Below are 19,668 nucleotides of genomic sequence, written 5' to 3'. Positions count from 1 at the left end.
CAATATGCTTTTCATGGTATTGCCAAACTCCATTTAAATTAGTCACATTATATAGAGATACATTTATTGCAGATGATCAATTCATATTTGTTTTTTAAAATATCTAAAAGCCAGTGGAAAATTCGGCATACATTTAATCCAACAATAACATTTTCTTGTTTATTTTCTAAATGTTTCCATAGATTCTGGAAATGGCGAAATGTTCCTATAACTCAAACATTTACTAAAATATGAACATATTGGAACATCAAACATGCCGAATATGAAAGTTGACCCTCGTAATTCTATATAGTAATTTAGCATGTTATGGTAGTTTCTAGTATTAACTAATAGTTAAGGAAACTAGTTTGACAGTTTGTTGAATGAAGTATGGTTTTACTTCCGAAGGTGGAACTGTTCAGTACGTATCGTTGTTTTCACACGGACCAGTGTAATTCCCAGACATGGCATCCTGCACGCGGACAGTGTGGAAAGGTCAGCTGTTTTTGTGTAATTTACTTTATTCTCGCCGACGGTAAACATTCATGTAGTGTATTTCTTAAAATGAGTGTATGCTTATTTTTTTCAGGTTAATTTCTCTGTTTCTCGTTTTGGTTAAAGGGAAAAACACTCATTATAGCCTGTTAGCCTGCTTGCTAACGAGTATAGATCAGTACAAATCGAAGATTTGTAATACAATTTCCTATCACGTATTGAAAAATTCCACACATGATCCAACATTACTTAAGATTGTATCTGAATTATTTAGAGTCATGGTTTAATTCGACATCAATCTAATTAACAAGGCAGCTTTTAAATATTTTAAATTAACCGTTTTTTCAGTGTCCTTGAACCAAAACACATCTTGGTGTGCGGTGACGAGAAAAGTTAGAAAAGATGATATTAGGTCATATTAAAGTGTTGCTTGGTGGATCAAATGTATGCCTAATAAAAAAGTTAACAGGAGTGGTTGAATCAAAGTTTTTCTGAACGCTGTTTCGGTGGAATAACCGAAAACAACCGATGTTATATATGGGCTGTATAACAACAGAGCGAAAAAACAAGGAGTAGTAATAGAGAATCTTTATCTTCCCTATTAGTTGAACTCTAACTTTGCACATACATATTTATTAACATTTATTTTCATCTTTTGAATCGTATCCAAAACACCAACTGATTTAATTGTATGACGCTTACATCTCTTTATTAATGCTTTCCATCAGGTTTGCAAGGCATCCTCTGGTGGATTTAAAAAGAGACTTCCTGATGCACTTGGTTTATGCAGAATTAATAGTATGGTTTATAATATCACAGAAAACATCTCAAACTCTGGTATGCAGTTTCATGTTGTGTGTGACAGAAAGGAAGAACAGCATCTACGTGTGTTAAATCAAGGTCGTCATCTGTATGCCGTATCTGTTAGTTTTCAATCCGTAGCAACTTTTTTCTCTCTTCCAGTTTTAGCAGGATGTCAGAGGCAGCTGCTGAGAGCCGGCGGTCCTGTCTACACAGGCGTTTCTCGGACTGCACCGAGGAATCTACCCGTCAGGACTTTTGCAGCTGTCAAGTAAGTTGACAAACCTTTAGTTTAGTAAAATCAGCTTTCAATATCTTCATCCAGAGAGAATTTTCTATCCACTAGAACCAGTTTGTTGTTCACTGAAGAGATAACAAATGTTTTGCCATGTGTGACCCAAATTTCTCAGTATAACATCTCCCTCTTTGTTTATCAGGCCACAAATGAAAAACAAAAAACAGGAAAAAGAGAAGAAGGTGACGAAAGAAAAGATATTAATCGATGACAAAGACAGACATAAGCCCTTCGGCAAGACGGCGTGGGCGCCTGTGGATGACGTGTACGTTATGAGGTTCTACCCGCGGACGCTCTATGACGCAGCAGACGCCATCGACATGCTGAAGAACTTTCAGACGTTGGACTTCACTCCCCACAAGCAGCCAGTTTACATTGATTTGAAGTTAGACATGAAACTGGGGAAAAAGGTAATGGTTGCACTCTGTTGTTCACATGAATGAGTGAGTGACAGAAAAAAGAGAACTAGAGGGAGATGTTCAAACTCTCTCTTTCACCGCCGCACCGCTTACCAATCACAGTGTGATGTGTGCATGTATGTTGGATAGTCGATTACAGAAAGTTACAAAAAGTGTTGGATGCAGTTCCCCCAACTTTGACTTCAGAAAGGTGACAGGGTTTCTGAAGCTATTCAACCATCCAACAAGCAGCTCTGATGAAGCATAAATCCTCAGACCTCATCTCCATGGATTTGAAAATAGTGACCCTGTCGTCTATCTCGTACTATTTCCCCGAACAGTTCAGATTGGTGTTCACATGCGTAATTCTTTCAAGGTAGAGAGCTTTAGATTGTATTATTGTGCACATGTATGTATTACATGTATTAGTGCTGAGTAAAGACTTTTAATAGCTCACCAGAAAGGAGGATCCTTTCACACTTGCAGGTAGTCAAGTTTTCTTCATAGTAGGTGCAACTTGTGAACATTTTCCTGACTGTAGATTAAAACCAGAGCGTGACTGATGAGGCTAATATCACTCAGTTGGCAGTTTATTAGGTAGACCGAGCTAAAACTAAGGCAGTCCAATGCAACAGTCCTGTTTGTTTTTGTTCCTGACGAAGACCTACAGCGGTCTACACTTGTTGGCTTCTCAATGATTTAACCACAACAATAAAGGCTTTAATATTTCCTTCCTCGTAGATACGTGTTGATTTTGGAGTCGCCGTCCAGACACTCCGTCTGTCCTGCAGTAAATCCTCCCTTTTCTTTTTTTTTAGTGGTGATTCATTGATCATTTTGGAGGATGTAGTTTGTGCTGCTGTTGAGCTGTATTGCATCATACAGTGAGGAGTTTCTCTTATTTAGCATCATAGATATATTTTAACCATCTAGTTTGATCCTCAGAATTGAGCCGGACGTCCCAACAAAGGTTGCTCACCAGACAAGTGTCTGCGAGAGACTCATTCTAGCAGTCAGACTTCCACAAATCTGCATCAGTCTTATGAGTCATCAGCAGTTTTGGTTAATCAGCAACCGTGCGGAACAGAGAAATAAAAAGCTCATGAGTTAGTTTCCACACCGCAGGACTGCAGAGGTGCTGTGCTCCTGACAGTTTACGAGACATATTTACTTTCAGCCTCGCTCTCATCTGTCCGTCTCTGCAGAACTATGCAGAACTAGTGATCCTATGCATGTATGTGGTGGTGGAATAGATTTAATATGTCATTGTCTGAGCTCTATGATTGACATTTAACTTTTAAAATGGTAATAATGAATCTTTCTTTTTCTCCTCACAGAAAACAGTCGACGCCTTCGTCAGCAGGGTGCAATTACCGCACCCCTTCAAGACGGACCTCAACAAAGTTTTAGTTTTTACTTCGGTAAACATTTAATTTTCTTCCCCTTCAGCCTCACCGAATCTTAATTTCATAGCCAGTTGATCGCCTGCTGTTGATGAGTTCCTTTAATGCTGTCTGATCATGATTCCGATGTACAGCAGCACCTTTTTATTTGTCGCCCTGCTTGTCGGGTGTTTTGATCACAGAAACCTACAAGCAGGGTTTGATTAATATTCCTGTCGAGCAGCACAGGTTGTGGGTTGTAGGTTAGATGTTGCATGTTAGCGACCATAATAAATAACACTGGTGGGTTCTGAGAGACTTTGACACACCCAAATCAGATTTGAATGGATAACGCTGGACCTGTGTTCCTCTGCAGGATGCGAATGAAACTAAAGTCGCCCTGGAGAACGGAGCTGTGCTGGCTGGAGGAGTAGAGCTTATACAGCAGGTGAGTTTAACTAAGTAAGAGTAAATAAGTAAGTTTAGTTCAGATCAAATGTATTTTTGATCATCTTTCTTTGGAATTGTATTGTAACGGTGTGTCAAGTTAAAAACAAAGAAAATGAGGGAAGTTATTGTTTTAGACATTTAGGTATTTAATCTGATGCAATGCAGAACAGTGGAGCACAGAACATTAGTTTCATTATTTTAATTTTGTGATGTGTATCGATATTGGAATTTTCTTTTGTGGGGAACAAGTTCTGCAGAGAGTTCACACAAAACTCAGCACATAAACACATCATATGGATACCAAATAGTAAAAGGGTACACAACGATAAACGGTTAAAACGATATTAATATTTCCCTGAGCCGTTTCCAGCGATATGATTTTATTTTATTTTTTACAATGTAGCCCATAACTTGCTGAGTAACCAAGCAACACTTTAACAAAAATGATATCACTAGCAAGCGACAACATAGGTAGAGAAACGTGAGCATAATGGGCTCCAATTTAAAAACATGCAAGCTGGCTACAGTTACAGCGTTACTTCAGATCAAACAGACGTAGGCACAGAAAGATATTTACCAGCAAAGGAGCTGTTTAACAATATGGTGCAATTTTTTAAATACAACACATACGACACAAATAAATGAATAAGGAAACAGTTCACATGGCACATTAAAGTATTAATATTTCACGTGCCAACGAGGCAACAGGACACACTGGGGTCCCCGGCTGTTCATTCCCCTCGTTACGTTACTAATTGGGGAACTAATTCTGATGTATGCATGGTATTGTTTTTTACTTGTATCCGTTATGCCAATATTTTCCAACTCGTTTTTACCGATACAGACGTGTACTCTTATTTCTTCGACCTCATTGCAGAGAACATCAAATTGATGGTAAAGTTCTTCTAAAATGATTAACGTGATCTTTGGTCAGAAAGTCTTAACGGGATGCACATCTTAACTCGCAGGCTGCACGTCAGCTTCAACCTGTGGATCTGAAAAACAACTCTTCGCTTCCTCCATTGTGTGCTGTTCATTTGTCCCTTAAGGATTAAGGTGTGATCTAATCAAATTGAAATTATTTCCAGATCTTAGATGACGAGATTTCGGCAGAGTTCTACATAGCGGTGCCAAAAATACTGCAGCAGCTTTTACCGCTGAAAAGCAAACTGAGGAAGAAGTTTCCAAAGAGCAACAGAGGTAAACTGAGGGTCGGAGCTGCACGGCACCCCGGGGTGTCTCTGCAGATTGAAGCTTAACATGCAGGATGATTGAACTCATGTGTTCAGGATTCTAAACCTGATTTCAAGATAACGACGACAAACTAAATGTCTAAAGTATAAATATGTTCACGGCTTCTCTCTTTCTGCTGTCCCTCAGGCTCAGTCGGCATCCACATTCCCAAGATGTTGGAGTTGTTTAAAACGAGTCATGAGTTCGTGGTGGAGAGCAACTGCTACATCAGGACGCAGATAGCAACAGTAGGTGTCAACAATCTGCTGCAGAGCGTGGCACTGAGTGATTAACTGAGGCTGTGCATCTTTCTGTCAACAGCAGATAAGAGGACGCTCGGTGTCCAGCGAAGAGGCAGTTTACATTTTAAATCTGGCATGTTAACTTTGAGAAAGAGCTCCTGATTAAAGTATAAGTTTGTATTCCGAACAGGAAACTGGAACATAAAATCTTTGCCCCCCGAGCAAGACTGGGGGAAATGTTTGGGTGTATTTAGGCGGGAAATACAATTTTAAATGAGCTGTTTTTGTCCCTGTGTATGTGTGCGTATCTGCATTTAGGCTTCCAACAGGCTACATTTTGAATTGCCAAAGATTATATGACAATTTTGAATTGCATTTAAATTGCATAAATCAGTAAGGGAAATTTATTCATTTTATTCGCTGTGACATTGAAATGCAGAAAACTCATCATTCACCATTTGTGAAAAGGAACATGGCAAGGTCCATTTAGTTGTAAGTAATAGAAAATATAGAGATGAGACGAATAAACATTCCTGCAAAAGGAAGACGAGGAAAAACTCAAATGCATTTTGTCTAGTTTCCATAGTAATATTATTTTCTCTCCTCCTGCACAGCTCGACATGACCAAAGAACAAATCTTAGCTAACCTGCAAACTGTTCTGGTTGAAGTTTGTTCCCGACGACCAGCTAGTGCGGGTATGTTCAACACAACCAACCAATAAATCACAACAGCTTCAACCACTGACATAAAAGGAGTCTCCCTCTCTCTAATGGTTATCACAATGAAGAAGCTTATTGCTGATCGATTTCTTTATTCGGCTGGTTTTTATTCCCCTCCCGGGTTCAGATTATGTTCTCCATCAGAAACATCACAAATGTAACACTGGCAAAACTAATGCAAACTTAATGTTCACTGTAGTGGATCACACAACTCAAGCAAGTTTCAGGAGTCTGCTAATTGACTTTCATAATGTTCAGGATTGAATGGAAACTAACTGCTGTATGTTATTCCACCAGGGTCAGCAACATTGTAAAATGTAAATGATTTGTAGTCATGGGAGACTGAGGGTGCTTTCACACCTGTAGTTCGGTTTGTTTGGTCCCGACCAAAGGAAAAGGAAAAGAATCACACAATCCTGTAGATTCGTTTGCGTTCCACCACATATGAACTGTGCCAGAGTCTGAAGCAGACTAAGAACTCATTTTTCTGCTGTCTCGGTTGTTTGTTCCGCACCAGGGTTTGATTGAGTTTTAGTTTAATAGAACCAAACAGGTCAGGTGTGAGAGCACCCTAAAGCTTGGGGGGGGGGAAACATTGTTATGGTCCTTTAAACACTGAATGGAAATGACCCCAGATTGCCCCGATGATTCCGTCCGTGCTCTTCAGGGCCGGTATAACCTCACTGTATGCATTGGAGTTAATTCATTTGTGATCTTATGCACATTCGCTCTACGTTCTGTTCGATAATAAGATGCAAAGTGTAATCACCCGCTAATGGTCCCTCATTAGAATGAAAGGCTTAAATGATCCACAATATAATGGATTCTGAGCTCGCTGAATAAAATGTCATTAACAGCGTTAGTAAACTGCAGAGCTTTTAGAGTCGCTGATTGAGGACGCTTTAAAACCGGTGGCCCTTTGTGACCTGGAATTTCACATATCAAGGACTCTTTACTTTCCCATTTATCCTGAATCTCTCTCTTGAGGACTCTATAGCCATTCAAGCGTTCGTCTCGTCAGCGGGCCACTGAATAATGGCTTTTTTGCTCAAATCTTCGTCCTGTAGGGGTCCAGATTGTGTTCTGATCACACACGAAATGTACCTGATTTTGTATAAAATGACATTAATAAAACATAAATAGTCCATAGCGGTAATCACAACCATATGTAATCTTCTGTCCAATTAAAGAGCTGCTTGGAAAATCTTATTTCTGTTCCGTTTCGTGCTCTAGGTCACTTTTAATTCACTTTTAAGAACTTCAATACAAACCAAAATACAAAAACCTAGAAAGAACTCCGAGTGCCAAACTCCACCAAGGCTGAACATCTGCCCATTATTTTAAATCTGTATCCACATCTGCCACAAAATACACAGTAAACACATTCAGGAGACACAAAAGCCAGATCTTTTTATAAGTACGTGCAGCAGTTGATGAGTTGGAAAATCTCCCAATGTTAAGAAATCCTTCAGACCTTTCTGGATCCATACCAAAAACAAATCACTAGTTTCTTGTCTCATGACCTAACTCTTTACAAATACTTCCTTTAAGAGAAATGTCGCGTATTTGAGATGTGCTGACTCACCACACAAACAAATCAAAGGTGACCACCAAAAAGTAAAACTTCCTCTGCAGAAGTCATTCAACTTTTCACTTGAGAGCAAAGAAAGCCATCAGCAGCAGGTCTGCGACAGCACAGCTTGTGTTTGAAGTGCTCGAGTGTGCACCGTTACATACTCCTCACCGCTCACCCTGGAAATGTTAATGCTCTGCTGAACCCACCGGGCTGCAGAGAGTGTCCTCTGTGCTACAATAGAGTGGAACGTCTCATTGCATGCGGTGTGTCGAGCAGAGTCACCGGGCTCAGTCAGCGGAGAGTCCTCTTTCAGTTTGTGCCAGAATATACTATGTAGCCGTTCAACTCCCCGACAAGTGTCGCACGAGAACTTTGGACATAATTTAATTTCCTCTGCACCCAGTAGTCGAGGATCAGAAGATGTGTATACTTACTGTTACTTACTGTAGCTGAGGGTTTTTTACATGGGGTTTATGACCATTAATGTATTTTAAAGAGTCATTTGATCAGAAGCTAATGGCTGCAGCTTGTGCATTAACATAAAAGAGCAAACTTCACAGAGAAATGCTGAAAACAAGCACAAAACAGAAAGGGTCGCTGAAATGCTACGTGTGGGTGAGGATGGGGAGGGGGAACCCCAAGGGGATGTTGGGAATTATTCATGACAAAAAGCACAACCATATGCGGATAAATAAAAACCTGAACACAGGAAGTATGAGACAAGAAGGGAAACGATGCTGAAATCAATATTCATAATGTCAATAAAGTAAATACATGGGAGAAATAGTGCAGGGAATTTGTGCATTTTGTTTTGAACTAAAAGAGAGACGGGATGTGTGAGTGAGAGAGAGACGGGACGTGTGAGTGAGAGAGAGAGACGGGACGTGTGAGTGAGTGAGAGAGAGACGGGACGTGTGAGTGAGAGAGAGACTGGACGTGTGAGTGAGAGAGACGGGACGTGTGAGTGAGAGAGAGACTGGACGTGTGAGTGAGAGAGACGGGACGTGTGAGTGGAGAGAGAGAGAGAGACTGGACGTATGAGAGAGAGAGACAGGACGTGTGAGTGAGAGAGACAGGACGTGTGAGAGAGAGAGAGACGGGACGTGTGAGTGAGAGAGACAGGACGTGTGAGTGAGAGAGAGACGGGACGTGTGAGTGAGAGAGAAACGGGACGTGTGAGTGAGAGAGAGACTGGACGTGTGAGAGAGAGAGACGGGACGTGTGAGTGAGAGAGACGGAACGTGTGAGTGAGAGAGACGGGACGTGTGAGTGAGAGAGACGGGACGTGTGAGTGAGTGAGAGACGGGACGTGTGAGTGAGTGAGAGAGAGACGGGACGTGTGAGAGAGAGAGAGACGGGACGTTTGAGTGAGAGAGAGAGATGGGACGTGTGAGTGAGTGAGAGAGAGAGATGGGATGTGTGAGTGAGAGAGAGAGAGAGAGTGAGAGACGGGATGTGTGAGAGAGAGAGAGAGAGACACGGAACATTTGAGTGAGAGAGATTTAAGACTGCTGCAAACTGATGCTCAGCCTGATGTGCAGTAAAAGTCTTCAATTTCCTTATTTCTTTATTTTCAGCTGTGTTATCGAGGGAGACTCTGGCTCTAGATAACGTCTCACATATCTAGTCATGTTGGGAATTATTCATGACAAAAAGCACAACCATATGCGGATAAATAAAAACCTGAACACAGGAAGTATGAGACAAGAAGGGAAACGATGCTGAAATCAATATTCATAATGTCAATAAAGTAAATACATGGGAGAAATAGTGCAGGGAATTTGTGCATTTTGTTTTGAACTAAAAGAGAGACGGGATGTGTGAGTGAGAGAGAGACGGGACGTGTGAGTGAGAGAGAGAGACGGGACGTGTGAGTGAGTGAGAGAGAGAGACGGGACGTGTGAGTGAGAGAGAGACTGGACGTGTGAGTGAGTGAGAGAGACGGGACGTGTGAGTGAGAGAGAGACTGGACGTGTGAGTGAGAGAGACAGGACGTGTGAGAGAGAGAGAGAGACGGGACGTGTGAGTGAGAGAGACAGGACGTGTGAGTGAGAGAGAGACGGGACGTGTGAGTGAGAGAGAAACGGGACGTGTGAGTGAGAGAGAGACTGGACGTGTGAGAGAGAGAGACAGGACGTGTGAGTGAGAGAGACAGGACGTGTGAGAGAGAGAGAGACAGGACGTGTGAGAGAGAGAGAGATGGGACGTGTGAGTGAGAGAGAGAGAGATGGGACGTGTGAGTGAGAGAGAGACAGGACGTGTGAGTGAGAGACGGGACGTGTGAGTGAGAGACGGGACGTGTGAGTGAGAGAGACGGAACGTGTGAGTGAGAGAGACGGGACGTGTGAGTGAGAGAGACGGGACGTGTGAGTGAGTGAGAGACGGGACGTGTGAGTGAGTGAGAGAGAGACGGGACGTGTGAGAGAGAGAGAGACGGGACGTTTGAGTGAGAGAGAGAGAGATGGGACGTGTGAGTGAGTGAGAGAGAGAGAGATGGGATGTGTGAGTGAGAGAGAGAGAGAGAGAGAGACGGGATGTGTGAGAGAGAGAGAGAGAGACACGGAACATTTGAGTGAGAGAGATTTAAGACTGCTGCAAACTGATGCTCAGCCTGATGTGCAATAAAAGTCTTCAATTTCCTTATTTCTTTATTTTCAGCTGTGTTATCGAGGGAGACTCTGGCTCTAGATAACGTCTCACATATCTAGTCTTGCCTCTATAGAACTGCTGCAGATGGGTTTACTAAGACCTAATATTAGAGGTCAGATATTGTTCAGTCTTTTTTATTAATGTAAGAAATCCCCTGCACATATGTTTTGAGTATATAACAATAATTTTCAAATAATATTAATATATTTATTATATTATACATATATTAAACATATATTAATATATCACATTTAGTTTTTCCACAAAGTTCAATTATTTATTGAAAGATCCTGAAAAATCCAGAATCTGCCAAAAAAAGTATTTTCCGAAACGTAACAGCTCGTTAATCACAGCATTCTGCGGGCTGTTGCATCTTTACAGCTCACCACTGCTGTGGACGCAGTTCTTTAGCAGAAGCAGTAAAATCATTTGTTAATAACGTAATTTTAAAATCAATCCGATACATTTTAATCAATAAAATATTGGTTTGATTGGTTTCTCTAGTATATATAGTTGTGTAATAAGCGGGATAATGTTCAGCAAAGAGGGATCCTGCATCTGGGGTAATTTCGCTCACTGTACATTATACCAGACACGTGCACTTGAGGCTTCAAGTTTCCACATCGCAGATTCAAAGTGAGCCCAGAATCATGATTATTATTATTGTTGGCTTTGCAGAACCCAACATCCCTGAATCATAAGTTTTGTACATTTGTGTTTTAATTTCAGTCTCATTCATGTGATTCTAATTGTACAGTTGCTGTATCTTGCACATTATTTTAATTTAGTTTTAGAACTGTGCTTTTTTTCATTACCTCCCTTTCCCCCCACATTAAAACTCTTAATGATGACACAGTTCTTCCTCTCCTCCTCTTCCTCCCCTCAGTACCTTTCATCGAGCGGGCGATCATCGCCAGTCACACCAGTGAATCTCTGTGGTTCAAGAGCGAAGACGTTTTACCAAACCCAGTCAAGGTGTCGGAGGGATGATCTGTTCTCAGAATATATATGTGTGTATATATATTCACTGTATTGAATAAAGTATGTGTTCCATGTGGCTCCTGAGTTCTAATGTGTGAAAGTAAAAGGAGGGGAGAAGGAGAGAAAAGTGACTTTTAATAATAATAATAATAATAATAATCACCCACAGGGATCTGAAGCAGCATAAATCAGTTGATGCTGGTGTTGTTCGAAGGTTTTTAAATCTTTGTGTGCTACCTGGATGCCTAACTTTCCCTCTGGATTAATAAAGTATCTGAATGAATACTTGGAAAAATGTTAAAGGCCCTGTCACACATATCCATATGGCAGAAACGTATGCTGCCGTATATGAAAATTTGTCAAGAGTCCAAATACGTCCAACTTTTCATCGGATCGGATTGGAAAAGTGAACATATACAGATACGCATGTCTAACCTATTGATAGAGTATCACTTACTAATACAAAATGTATCAGACGAATGCCCAACGAATGCATAACTTATACACAAATATTGCGTATACAAAATATCGGCAACACGCTGGTTTACGTTGATATAAGGTAAGGTATAAGTAGTATTCGTTAAGAGCTCACTGTGTTACGCTGGGCTGCGTTGTTGAACGCTGATGTTTTGAGCATTTTCAAAATTACCGGACGTACCCGACGTGTGCTTCATAAGATATGCAGACGTTACGTGACGTTAGACATACGTGAATACGGAATACGTACGTGAATATTTACCTATGTAAATATAGTAGTGATTACCTACGTGACTACGTTAGATGAACGTTAGATATAGGCTACGTCGGCTGACGATGAACACTACAGCCAATGTATTGATAACGAGTGGATACCCTATTCCTACCCTATGTTAACATTATGCCTGACGACGGAGTAACTTATTAAACGTGTTTCTACAGTACAGCTAGCGTTCAGCATGTTAGCCGTTCTCCAGCATCAGCATGACGTGAACCAGATGGCACTTTTCCAGCTCCGTTGGCCAGACGCTCTGATACGTTTTAAATAAGTAAGTGATACGCTATCAATGTTTGACATACGTATAATAATTTGTTATGTATTCGTTATGTATGCGTCAGCTACAACACCGCTGTGGAAAAGTTAAACGTATTTGGACTCTGACACATTTTGAGCTACTTTTCATATACGCAGGCATGTTTCTGCCATACGGGACTGTGTGGATAAAGGGCCTTTACTCATCCAGGACAAGTTTAGTAGCCGTTTGACATCATCATCTCCTTTCTTCTTTTTCAATTCTTTCCATATGCATTTCAATTACACCTTGTTCAGTCAGAAATATCAATAAATATGAACCATTTTTATGTTTTTAAACTAAATCTATCAAAAATATTAACGTGTTTCATTTCACTTGCTAAAAACCTGCTAGTACCTTGTAAATGATTATATGTATACTATGATTCTAAAATGTCCTTGAATATGATGAAGTACAGTCTTTTGGTTTCATGTTATTGTCATAAGCACAACAATTAAGAAAAGCAGTCTTGGCAATGAAAATCTTAGACCTCAGGCTCCCTTCAGTTATTGGAAACATTCAGTGATCTGGAAAGAGATCTAAAAAGAAAAGAAGCTCCATGGTGTAAAATCATGAAGACACTATCATGGGGAGTTTATGCTAAAGTTATTGTTCTTTGGAAAATGAAATCCTAGTGCAGCATAATACAATAATATTTTACTTACTTTACTTTTGATATGAACTGGTGCTTAGACTTAAAGTAACATCTGATTTTCCAACATCAATGTTGCTTCATAATGCTGTTACGGCTGAAATGAAGTAAATACCTGCAGCCTGTTCCAAAGTGATGCACGCACAGCATCAGATGTAGTTCTGTCATCTGAACACCAGGAGGCAGTATCCACACAGCCTGTGCTGCTGACCCATGTAGAAACTTTCTATTTCTTTTTTTTTTTTCCAACACAACATAATTTCTGTCAAATGTTGTATTTGTACTATGTTGTTTATCCTGTACACACGACATCTATTGCACGTCTGTCCGTCCTGGGAGAGGGATCCCTCCTCAGTTGCTCTCCCTGAGGTTTCTTCCATTTTTTCCCCTTTAATTTTGGGGTTTCTTTTAGGAAGTTTTTCCTTGTGCGATGCGAGGGTCTAAGGACAGAGGGTGTCGTAACCTGTACAGTCTGTAAAGCACACTGAGACAAATGTATAATTTGTGATATTGGGCTATACAAATAAATTTGATTTGATTTGATTTGATGCCTGCAACCTGTTGTAGCTAAAATCATCAGAAATATTATGTTACTAAATGTGAAGTTTGATTATCTCTTCTTTGTATATTTTACTCAACAATTCATGAAGGTGTGTAGAAAATGACAATCATCCCATAAAAGTAAACATGGTCTTATAAGCCGGTATTGTAAGCCGCTTTGTCAGCTAAATGAACTGTAATGTAATTTATCATTTATAAACTATATGTGTGCACAGTGGCTCCTGCTGGCCTTTGAAAAATCTTTGACGTTTTTTGGGATTTGAGGAAGACAAACAAAATGACCGAATGACCCTGAAAAGTTCATCGGTGTACCGCGGCCGTCTGAGTCAACACTCACATCTTGACTGAAAACCCAGTGATGGAGATTCATGTTGATATAACAGCAGGTGCAGATAGTGTAATAGCATTTGGCAGATGAAAGAGAGACGAGAGGACGAGGAAATTAAAACTGTGGCAATGTGTTGTTTCCTGTTGACAAGCAGCAGCTTCACAAAGGTTGTTGATGTCAGTTTTAATCTTACAGGCTCGTATTATTTATATACGTTTGCAATCTATCTAAGTTGTCCGTCTGATTTTCCATAGTGTCGTTTTATTCTTGTTATTTCGGACGTCTATTGAATGTCTGTCCGCCCTGAAAGATGTTTACGTCCTCAGTTGCTCTTGCTGAGGTTTCTTACTTTCTACTCTGTTTCCTTAGCCACATAAAAGATTCAAAGATGGAGGCTGTGTGTATTCTAAAGCCCTTTGAGGACAATTTGTGATTGTGGTCTTAATAAATAAAACTGACTTGACTTGATTTGTATTGTGTTTCCAAACTGGCAGCCTGAGACCCAGAAGGGGTCTTAAGAGATTTTGCAGAATTTGACCAATAATGAATCACTTAATTTCCCAAACACTCTCACAGCCAGGGCTCATTAGGGGCCCCGATGCTGTGACCCGCCCCCATCACACTAATTAAATAGCACAGTGAATGATGACAATAGGAAAGGAAAGGTCAACAGTACAGAAGAAGTTTCTTCCCTCTCTGAATATGGATTGACCCCAGCCTTTGCAGCTATTTATCTCTTTGTTATTATTATATGTGTGAAAGTGTCTCTGTGGTCATAACCAGAGAGATATGAGGGGGAACTTACCTCAGTTTGCCCTCCTTATGAAATTTGACCTGAATGTGAGAATAAAGTTAAATCATCAGCGGACTCCACATGAAGTATCAAACAGAGAAAACTGACTGATTTCTGGACACGTTGGCTCGTCAGGATCCCGGACTGGAGGTCAAGGTTTACCCAGACCCGGGTCCTGGTTATAAATAGTTCCAAGGTTGCAGACGACTGCAGCATTAAAGCAGCAGAAAGAAAGAAAACTTTGTTCAAAGGCTAAACTGATTCTGATCCCTGTTTTTGGCAGAGGACAAAAGGGCTGAGTGGAGATCAGATTACTGCCATGTGACACTGAGGAATCTCAGCCCTGCACTCCCTCTGATTAAACATTACACTCTCAAACAGACATCCCATAATACTCTACACTTATTATACAGACTGAATTAAACACCCTGCAGCTACTATGGATATAAAATAAGTCCACCAGAAATCATATTGTAATACTTTATGAATGCAATATGCTATTAATGTTCACTGAAAGCGCTCTGCAAAGTCCTGATAGGATTACTATCGCACACACCTGTGAGTTACATAAGAATACGTGAACTCACCGTTACACAGTATATTGTTTAATGACAACATATGTCTATGGGGATAAAGTATGTTTATAAGTAAATATAGTTTATATTTAAGCATCTTTAATATTTAAAGTGACTTAAAAGAAAATAGAGAATAGAATAAAGAGGAAATTAACCACATCAGACACATCACACAAAGTTAACTTTTTTAATGACTCAACAAGTAAAAGAAAGTTCACATAACACCATAAGTACCACATAATGTCATTGCTCTAATGACATAATATAAATATTATGATGAAACAATAAGTGATAAAATATGTTGAATGTTAAAAAATGTTTAGTCATAATTTGCATTTCCCCATCTGCAAAAATGAGATTTCGGTAAATTAAAAAAGATCCTCATCACCAATTTCCCCCAAACTGCTGAGTAATGTTAGGAAACAGGTCACTACAAAAAGTCTCGATGGTAATTTAAAGTGACTAAAAGTTGCATAATGTCTATAGAGCTATGAGGATGTTCACCTCTCAGATTATTTTAAATTGAATATTTTTTCAGAGGCCTGGAGAAACGACCATATGAGAAGAAAGAATGATTACAAAATAATCCAAATGTTTGTGAAGAATTGAGTTTTCACACGCTGGTAATTATCTTGCGAGCCCTTGAAATGGTCCCCACCACCCCTGCCTTATAATGTGACACCTAAACTGACATAAAGTGCAAAATCATCACCCAAAACCCACAAGGCATTTCAAATCATGTCTATTTGTCACATACACAATCAGTGCAGCGTGCAGTGAAATGCTTTTGTCCCTTTATCTCCACAGAGCAACTAACATAGCAATAGAAAGAAATAGAAAAGAATACCGTAGGAAAACAAATATTTTACAAAAATAAAAAGTAAAACAGTATATCAGTAAGTTATGTAGGAATAGGATAATAATATAATGAGCATCATTATAGGAGATAAAATGCATTTAGGTGAGATAAAGTCACAACACAAGAGACTACTAATAATATAACGGGGGATACAAACACCAAACACTAGGCTGAAGTCACTAAATCATCATTTAGAAAGTGAGTACCACAGACAAGCTACCGGTCCCTAACAGGAATATTATTTAAAATAAAAAACGATGTTAGGGAGTTAAAGAGAGAGAAAACTCCACAGAGACACTGTGGGGAAACATCAGACATTCATTATATTTGTGAACCTCAGATTTGCAGGTGTTATTGGGATTAAAATGATGAATTCTTCAGATCATTTTACATTCATGCCCTCCAATACAAACAACAACAATCTTCCCTTAGTGTTTTAATCCCCAAGGATCAGAGTCCCCCATCATGTGAGATCATGTTATCTGCGAGGTGGGTGGTGGAGGTGGAGGTGGAGGGAGGTGCAGCAGAGGAGAGGTGGGACGTCCTCCTGGAGAGACGAGCGGAGGACGAACAAGAAAATAAGAAGAAGAAGAAAAAGAAGAAGAAGAAGAAGAAGAAGAAGAAGAAGAAGAAGAAGAAACACTAGAAGAAGAAAACACTAGAAGAAAGAAGAAGAAGAAGAAGAGGAAGAAGAAGAAGAAGAAGAAGAGAAGAGAAGAGTGAGAAGACTTCTGCAACCGCAAGAAGTGACTTCAAAACACCGCGCAACCCTCTCTGTCCGACCGCCTCTCCGTCTCTCGTCGTCATGCGTATCGGCTTTTAAAAGCGTCCCGGCTGCTGCTTCTGCTGCCGCTGCTGGGAAGAGGACGGAGCACCTTGCATCTGGTGATTTCTTTTTTTTTTGGCTGAGTTTTGTGCCATCACTTAATTTCCCAAACACTCTCACGCCAGGGCTCATAGGGGCCCCGATGCTGTGACCCGCCCCCATCACACTAATTAAATATCACAGTGAATATGTTTTGAGCATTTTCAAAATTACCGGACGTACCCGACGTGTGCTTCATAAGATATGCAGACGTTACGTGACGTTAGACATACGTGAATACGGAATACGTACGTGAATATTTACCTATGTAAATATAGTAGTGATTACCTACGTGACTACGTTAGATGAACGTTAGATATAGGCTACGTCGGCTGACGATGAACACTACAGCCAATGTATTGATAACGAGTGGATACCCTATTCCTACCCTATGTTAACATTATGCCTGACGACGGAGTACTTTATTAAACGTGTTTCTACAGTACAGCTAGCGTTCAGCATGTTAGCCGTTCTCCAGCATCAGCATGACGTGAACCAGATGGCACTTTTCCAGCTCCGTTGGCCAGACGCTCTGATACGTTTTAAATAAGTAAGTGGTACGCTATCAATGTTTGACATACGTATAATAATTTGTTATGTATTCGTTATGTATGCGTCAGCTACAACACCGCTGTGGAAAAGTTAAACGTATTTGGACTCTGACACATTTTGAGCTACTTTTCATATACGCAGGCATGTTTCTGCCATACGGGACTGTGTGGATAAAGGGCCTTTACTCATCCAGGACAAGTTTAGTAGCCGTTTGACATCATCATCTCCTTTCTTCTTTTTCAATTCTTTCCATATGCATTTCAATTACACCTTGTTCAGTCAGAAATATCAATAAATATGAACCATTTTTATGTTTTTAAACTAAATCTATCAAAAATATTAACGTGTTTCATTTCACTTGCTAAAAACCTGCTAGTACCTTGTAAATGATTATATGTATACTATGATTCTAAAATGTCCTTGAATATGATGAAGTACAGTCTTTTGGTTTCATGTTATTGTCATAAGCACAACAATTAAGAAAAGCAGTCTTGGCAATGAAAATCTTAGACCTCAGGCTCCCTTCAGTTATTGGAAACATTCAGTGATCTGGAAAGAGATCTAAAAAGAAAAGAAGCTCCATGGTGTAAAATCATGAAGACACTATCATGGGGAGTTTATGCTAAAGTTATTGTTCTTTGGAAAATGAAATCCTAGTGCAGCATAATACAATAATATTTTACTTACTTTACTTTTGATATGAACTGGTGCTTAGACTTAAAGTAACATCTGATTTTCCAACATCAATGTTGCTTCATAATGCTGTTACGGCTGAAATGAAGTAAATACCTGCAGCCTGTTCCAAAGTGATGCACGCACAGCATCAGATGTAGTTCTGTCATCTGAACACCAGGAGGCAGTATCCACACAGCCTGTGCTGCTGACCCATGTAGAAACTTTCTATTTCTTTTTTTTTTTTCCAACACAACATAATTTCTGTCAAATGTTGTATTTGTACTATGTTGTTTATCCTGTACACACGACATCTATTGCACGTCTGTCCGTCCTGGGAGAGGGATCCCTCCTCAGTTGCTCTCCCTGAGGTTTCTTCCATTTTTCCCCCTTTAATTTTGGGGTTTCTTTTAGGAAGTTTTTCCTTGTGCGATGCGAGGGTCTAAGGACAGAGGATGTTGTAACCTGTACAGTCTGTAAAGCACACTGAGACAAATGTATAATTTGTGATATTGGGCTATACAAATAAATTTGATTTGATTTGATTTGATGCCTGCAACCTGTTGTAGCTAAAATCATCAGAAATATTATGTTACTAAATGTGAAGTTTGATTATCTCTTCTTTGTATATTTTACTCAACAATTCATGAAGGTGTGTAGAAAATGACAATCATCCCATAGAAGTAAACATGGTCTTATAAGCCGGTATTGTAAGCCGCTTTGTCAGCTAAATGAACTGTAATGTAATTTATCATTTATAAACTATATGTGTGCACAGTGGCTCCTGCTGGCCTTTGAAAAATCTTTGACGTTTTTTGGGATTTGAGGAAGACAAACAAAATGACCGAATGACCCTGAAAAGTTCATCGGTGTACCGCGGCCGTCTGAGTCAACACTCACATCTTGACTGAAAACCCAGTGATGGAGATTCATGTTGATATAACAGCAGGTGCAGATAGTGTAATAGCATTTGGCAGATGAAAGAGAGACGAGAGGACGAGGAAATTAAAACTGTGGCAATGTGTTGTTTCCTGTTGACAAGCAGCAGCTTCACAAAGGTTGTTGATGTCAGTTTTAATCTTACAGGCTCGTATTATTTATATACGTTTGCAATCTATCTAAGTTGTCCGTCTGATTTTCCATAGTGTCGTTTTATTCTTGTTATTTCGGACGTCTATTGAATGTCTGTCCGCCCTGAAAGATGTTTACGTCCTCAGTTGCTCTTGCTGAGGTTTCTTACTTTCTACTCTGTTTCCTTAGCCACATAAAAGATTCAAAGATGGAGGCTGTGTGTATTCTAAAGCCCTTTGAGGACAATTTGTGATTGTGGTCTTAATAAATAAAACTGACTTGACTTGATTTGTATTGTGTTTCCAAACTGGCAGCCTGAGACCCAGAAGGGGTCTTAAGAGATTTTGCAGAATTTGACCAATAATGAATCACTTAATTTCCCAAACACTCTCACAGCCAGGGCTCATTAGGGGCCCCGATGCTGTGACCCGCCCCCATCACACTAATTAAATAGCACAGTGAATGATGACAATAGGAAAGGAAAGGTCAA

At 40.0% G+C, this 19,668-nt stretch overlaps 1 protein-coding gene across 1 annotated transcript; it reads left to right on the top strand.

Moving 5' to 3' along the window:
• Positions 1–367: 367 nt before the first annotated feature.
• On the top strand, positions 368–11,278 carry mrpl1 (mitochondrial ribosomal protein L1). Its single transcript, XM_029440863.1, has 9 exons — positions 368–474; positions 1,438–1,546; positions 1,713–1,980; positions 3,306–3,389; positions 3,727–3,798; positions 4,889–5,000; positions 5,181–5,281; positions 5,890–5,971; positions 11,107–11,278. The coding sequence occupies exons 1-9, from the start codon at positions 444–446 to the stop codon at positions 11,208–11,210; spliced, it is 963 nt and encodes a 320-aa protein (XP_029296723.1). The 5' UTR covers positions 368–443; the 3' UTR covers positions 11,211–11,278.
• The last annotated feature ends 8,390 nt before the right edge of the window (positions 11,279–19,668 follow it).

Source organism: Cottoperca gobio, chromosome 9 (assembly GCF_900634415.1).
Source record: "Cottoperca gobio chromosome 9, fCotGob3.1, whole genome shotgun sequence".
NCBI lineage: Eukaryota > Metazoa > Chordata > Actinopteri > Perciformes > Bovichtidae > Cottoperca > Cottoperca gobio.
The sequence above is the reverse complement of the archived record's forward strand: the minus strand, read 5'-3'. Positions and strand labels throughout refer to the sequence as shown.

What these genes read in the sequence shown, in the direction of transcription:
- mrpl1 (XM_029440863.1), top strand. Translation starts at nt 444, where the DNA reads ATGGCATCCTGCACGCGGACAGTGTGGAAAG. An exon ending in CACGCGGACAGTGTGGAAAG is followed by an intron (nt 475 to 1,437) that starts GTCAGCTGTTTT and finishes TCTCTCTTCCAG; the next exon opens with TTTTAGCAGGATGTCAGAGG. An exon ending in CCGACGACCAGCTAGTGCGG is followed by an intron (nt 5,972 to 11,106) that starts GTATGTTCAACA and finishes TCCTCCCCTCAG; the next exon opens with TACCTTTCATCGAGCGGGCG.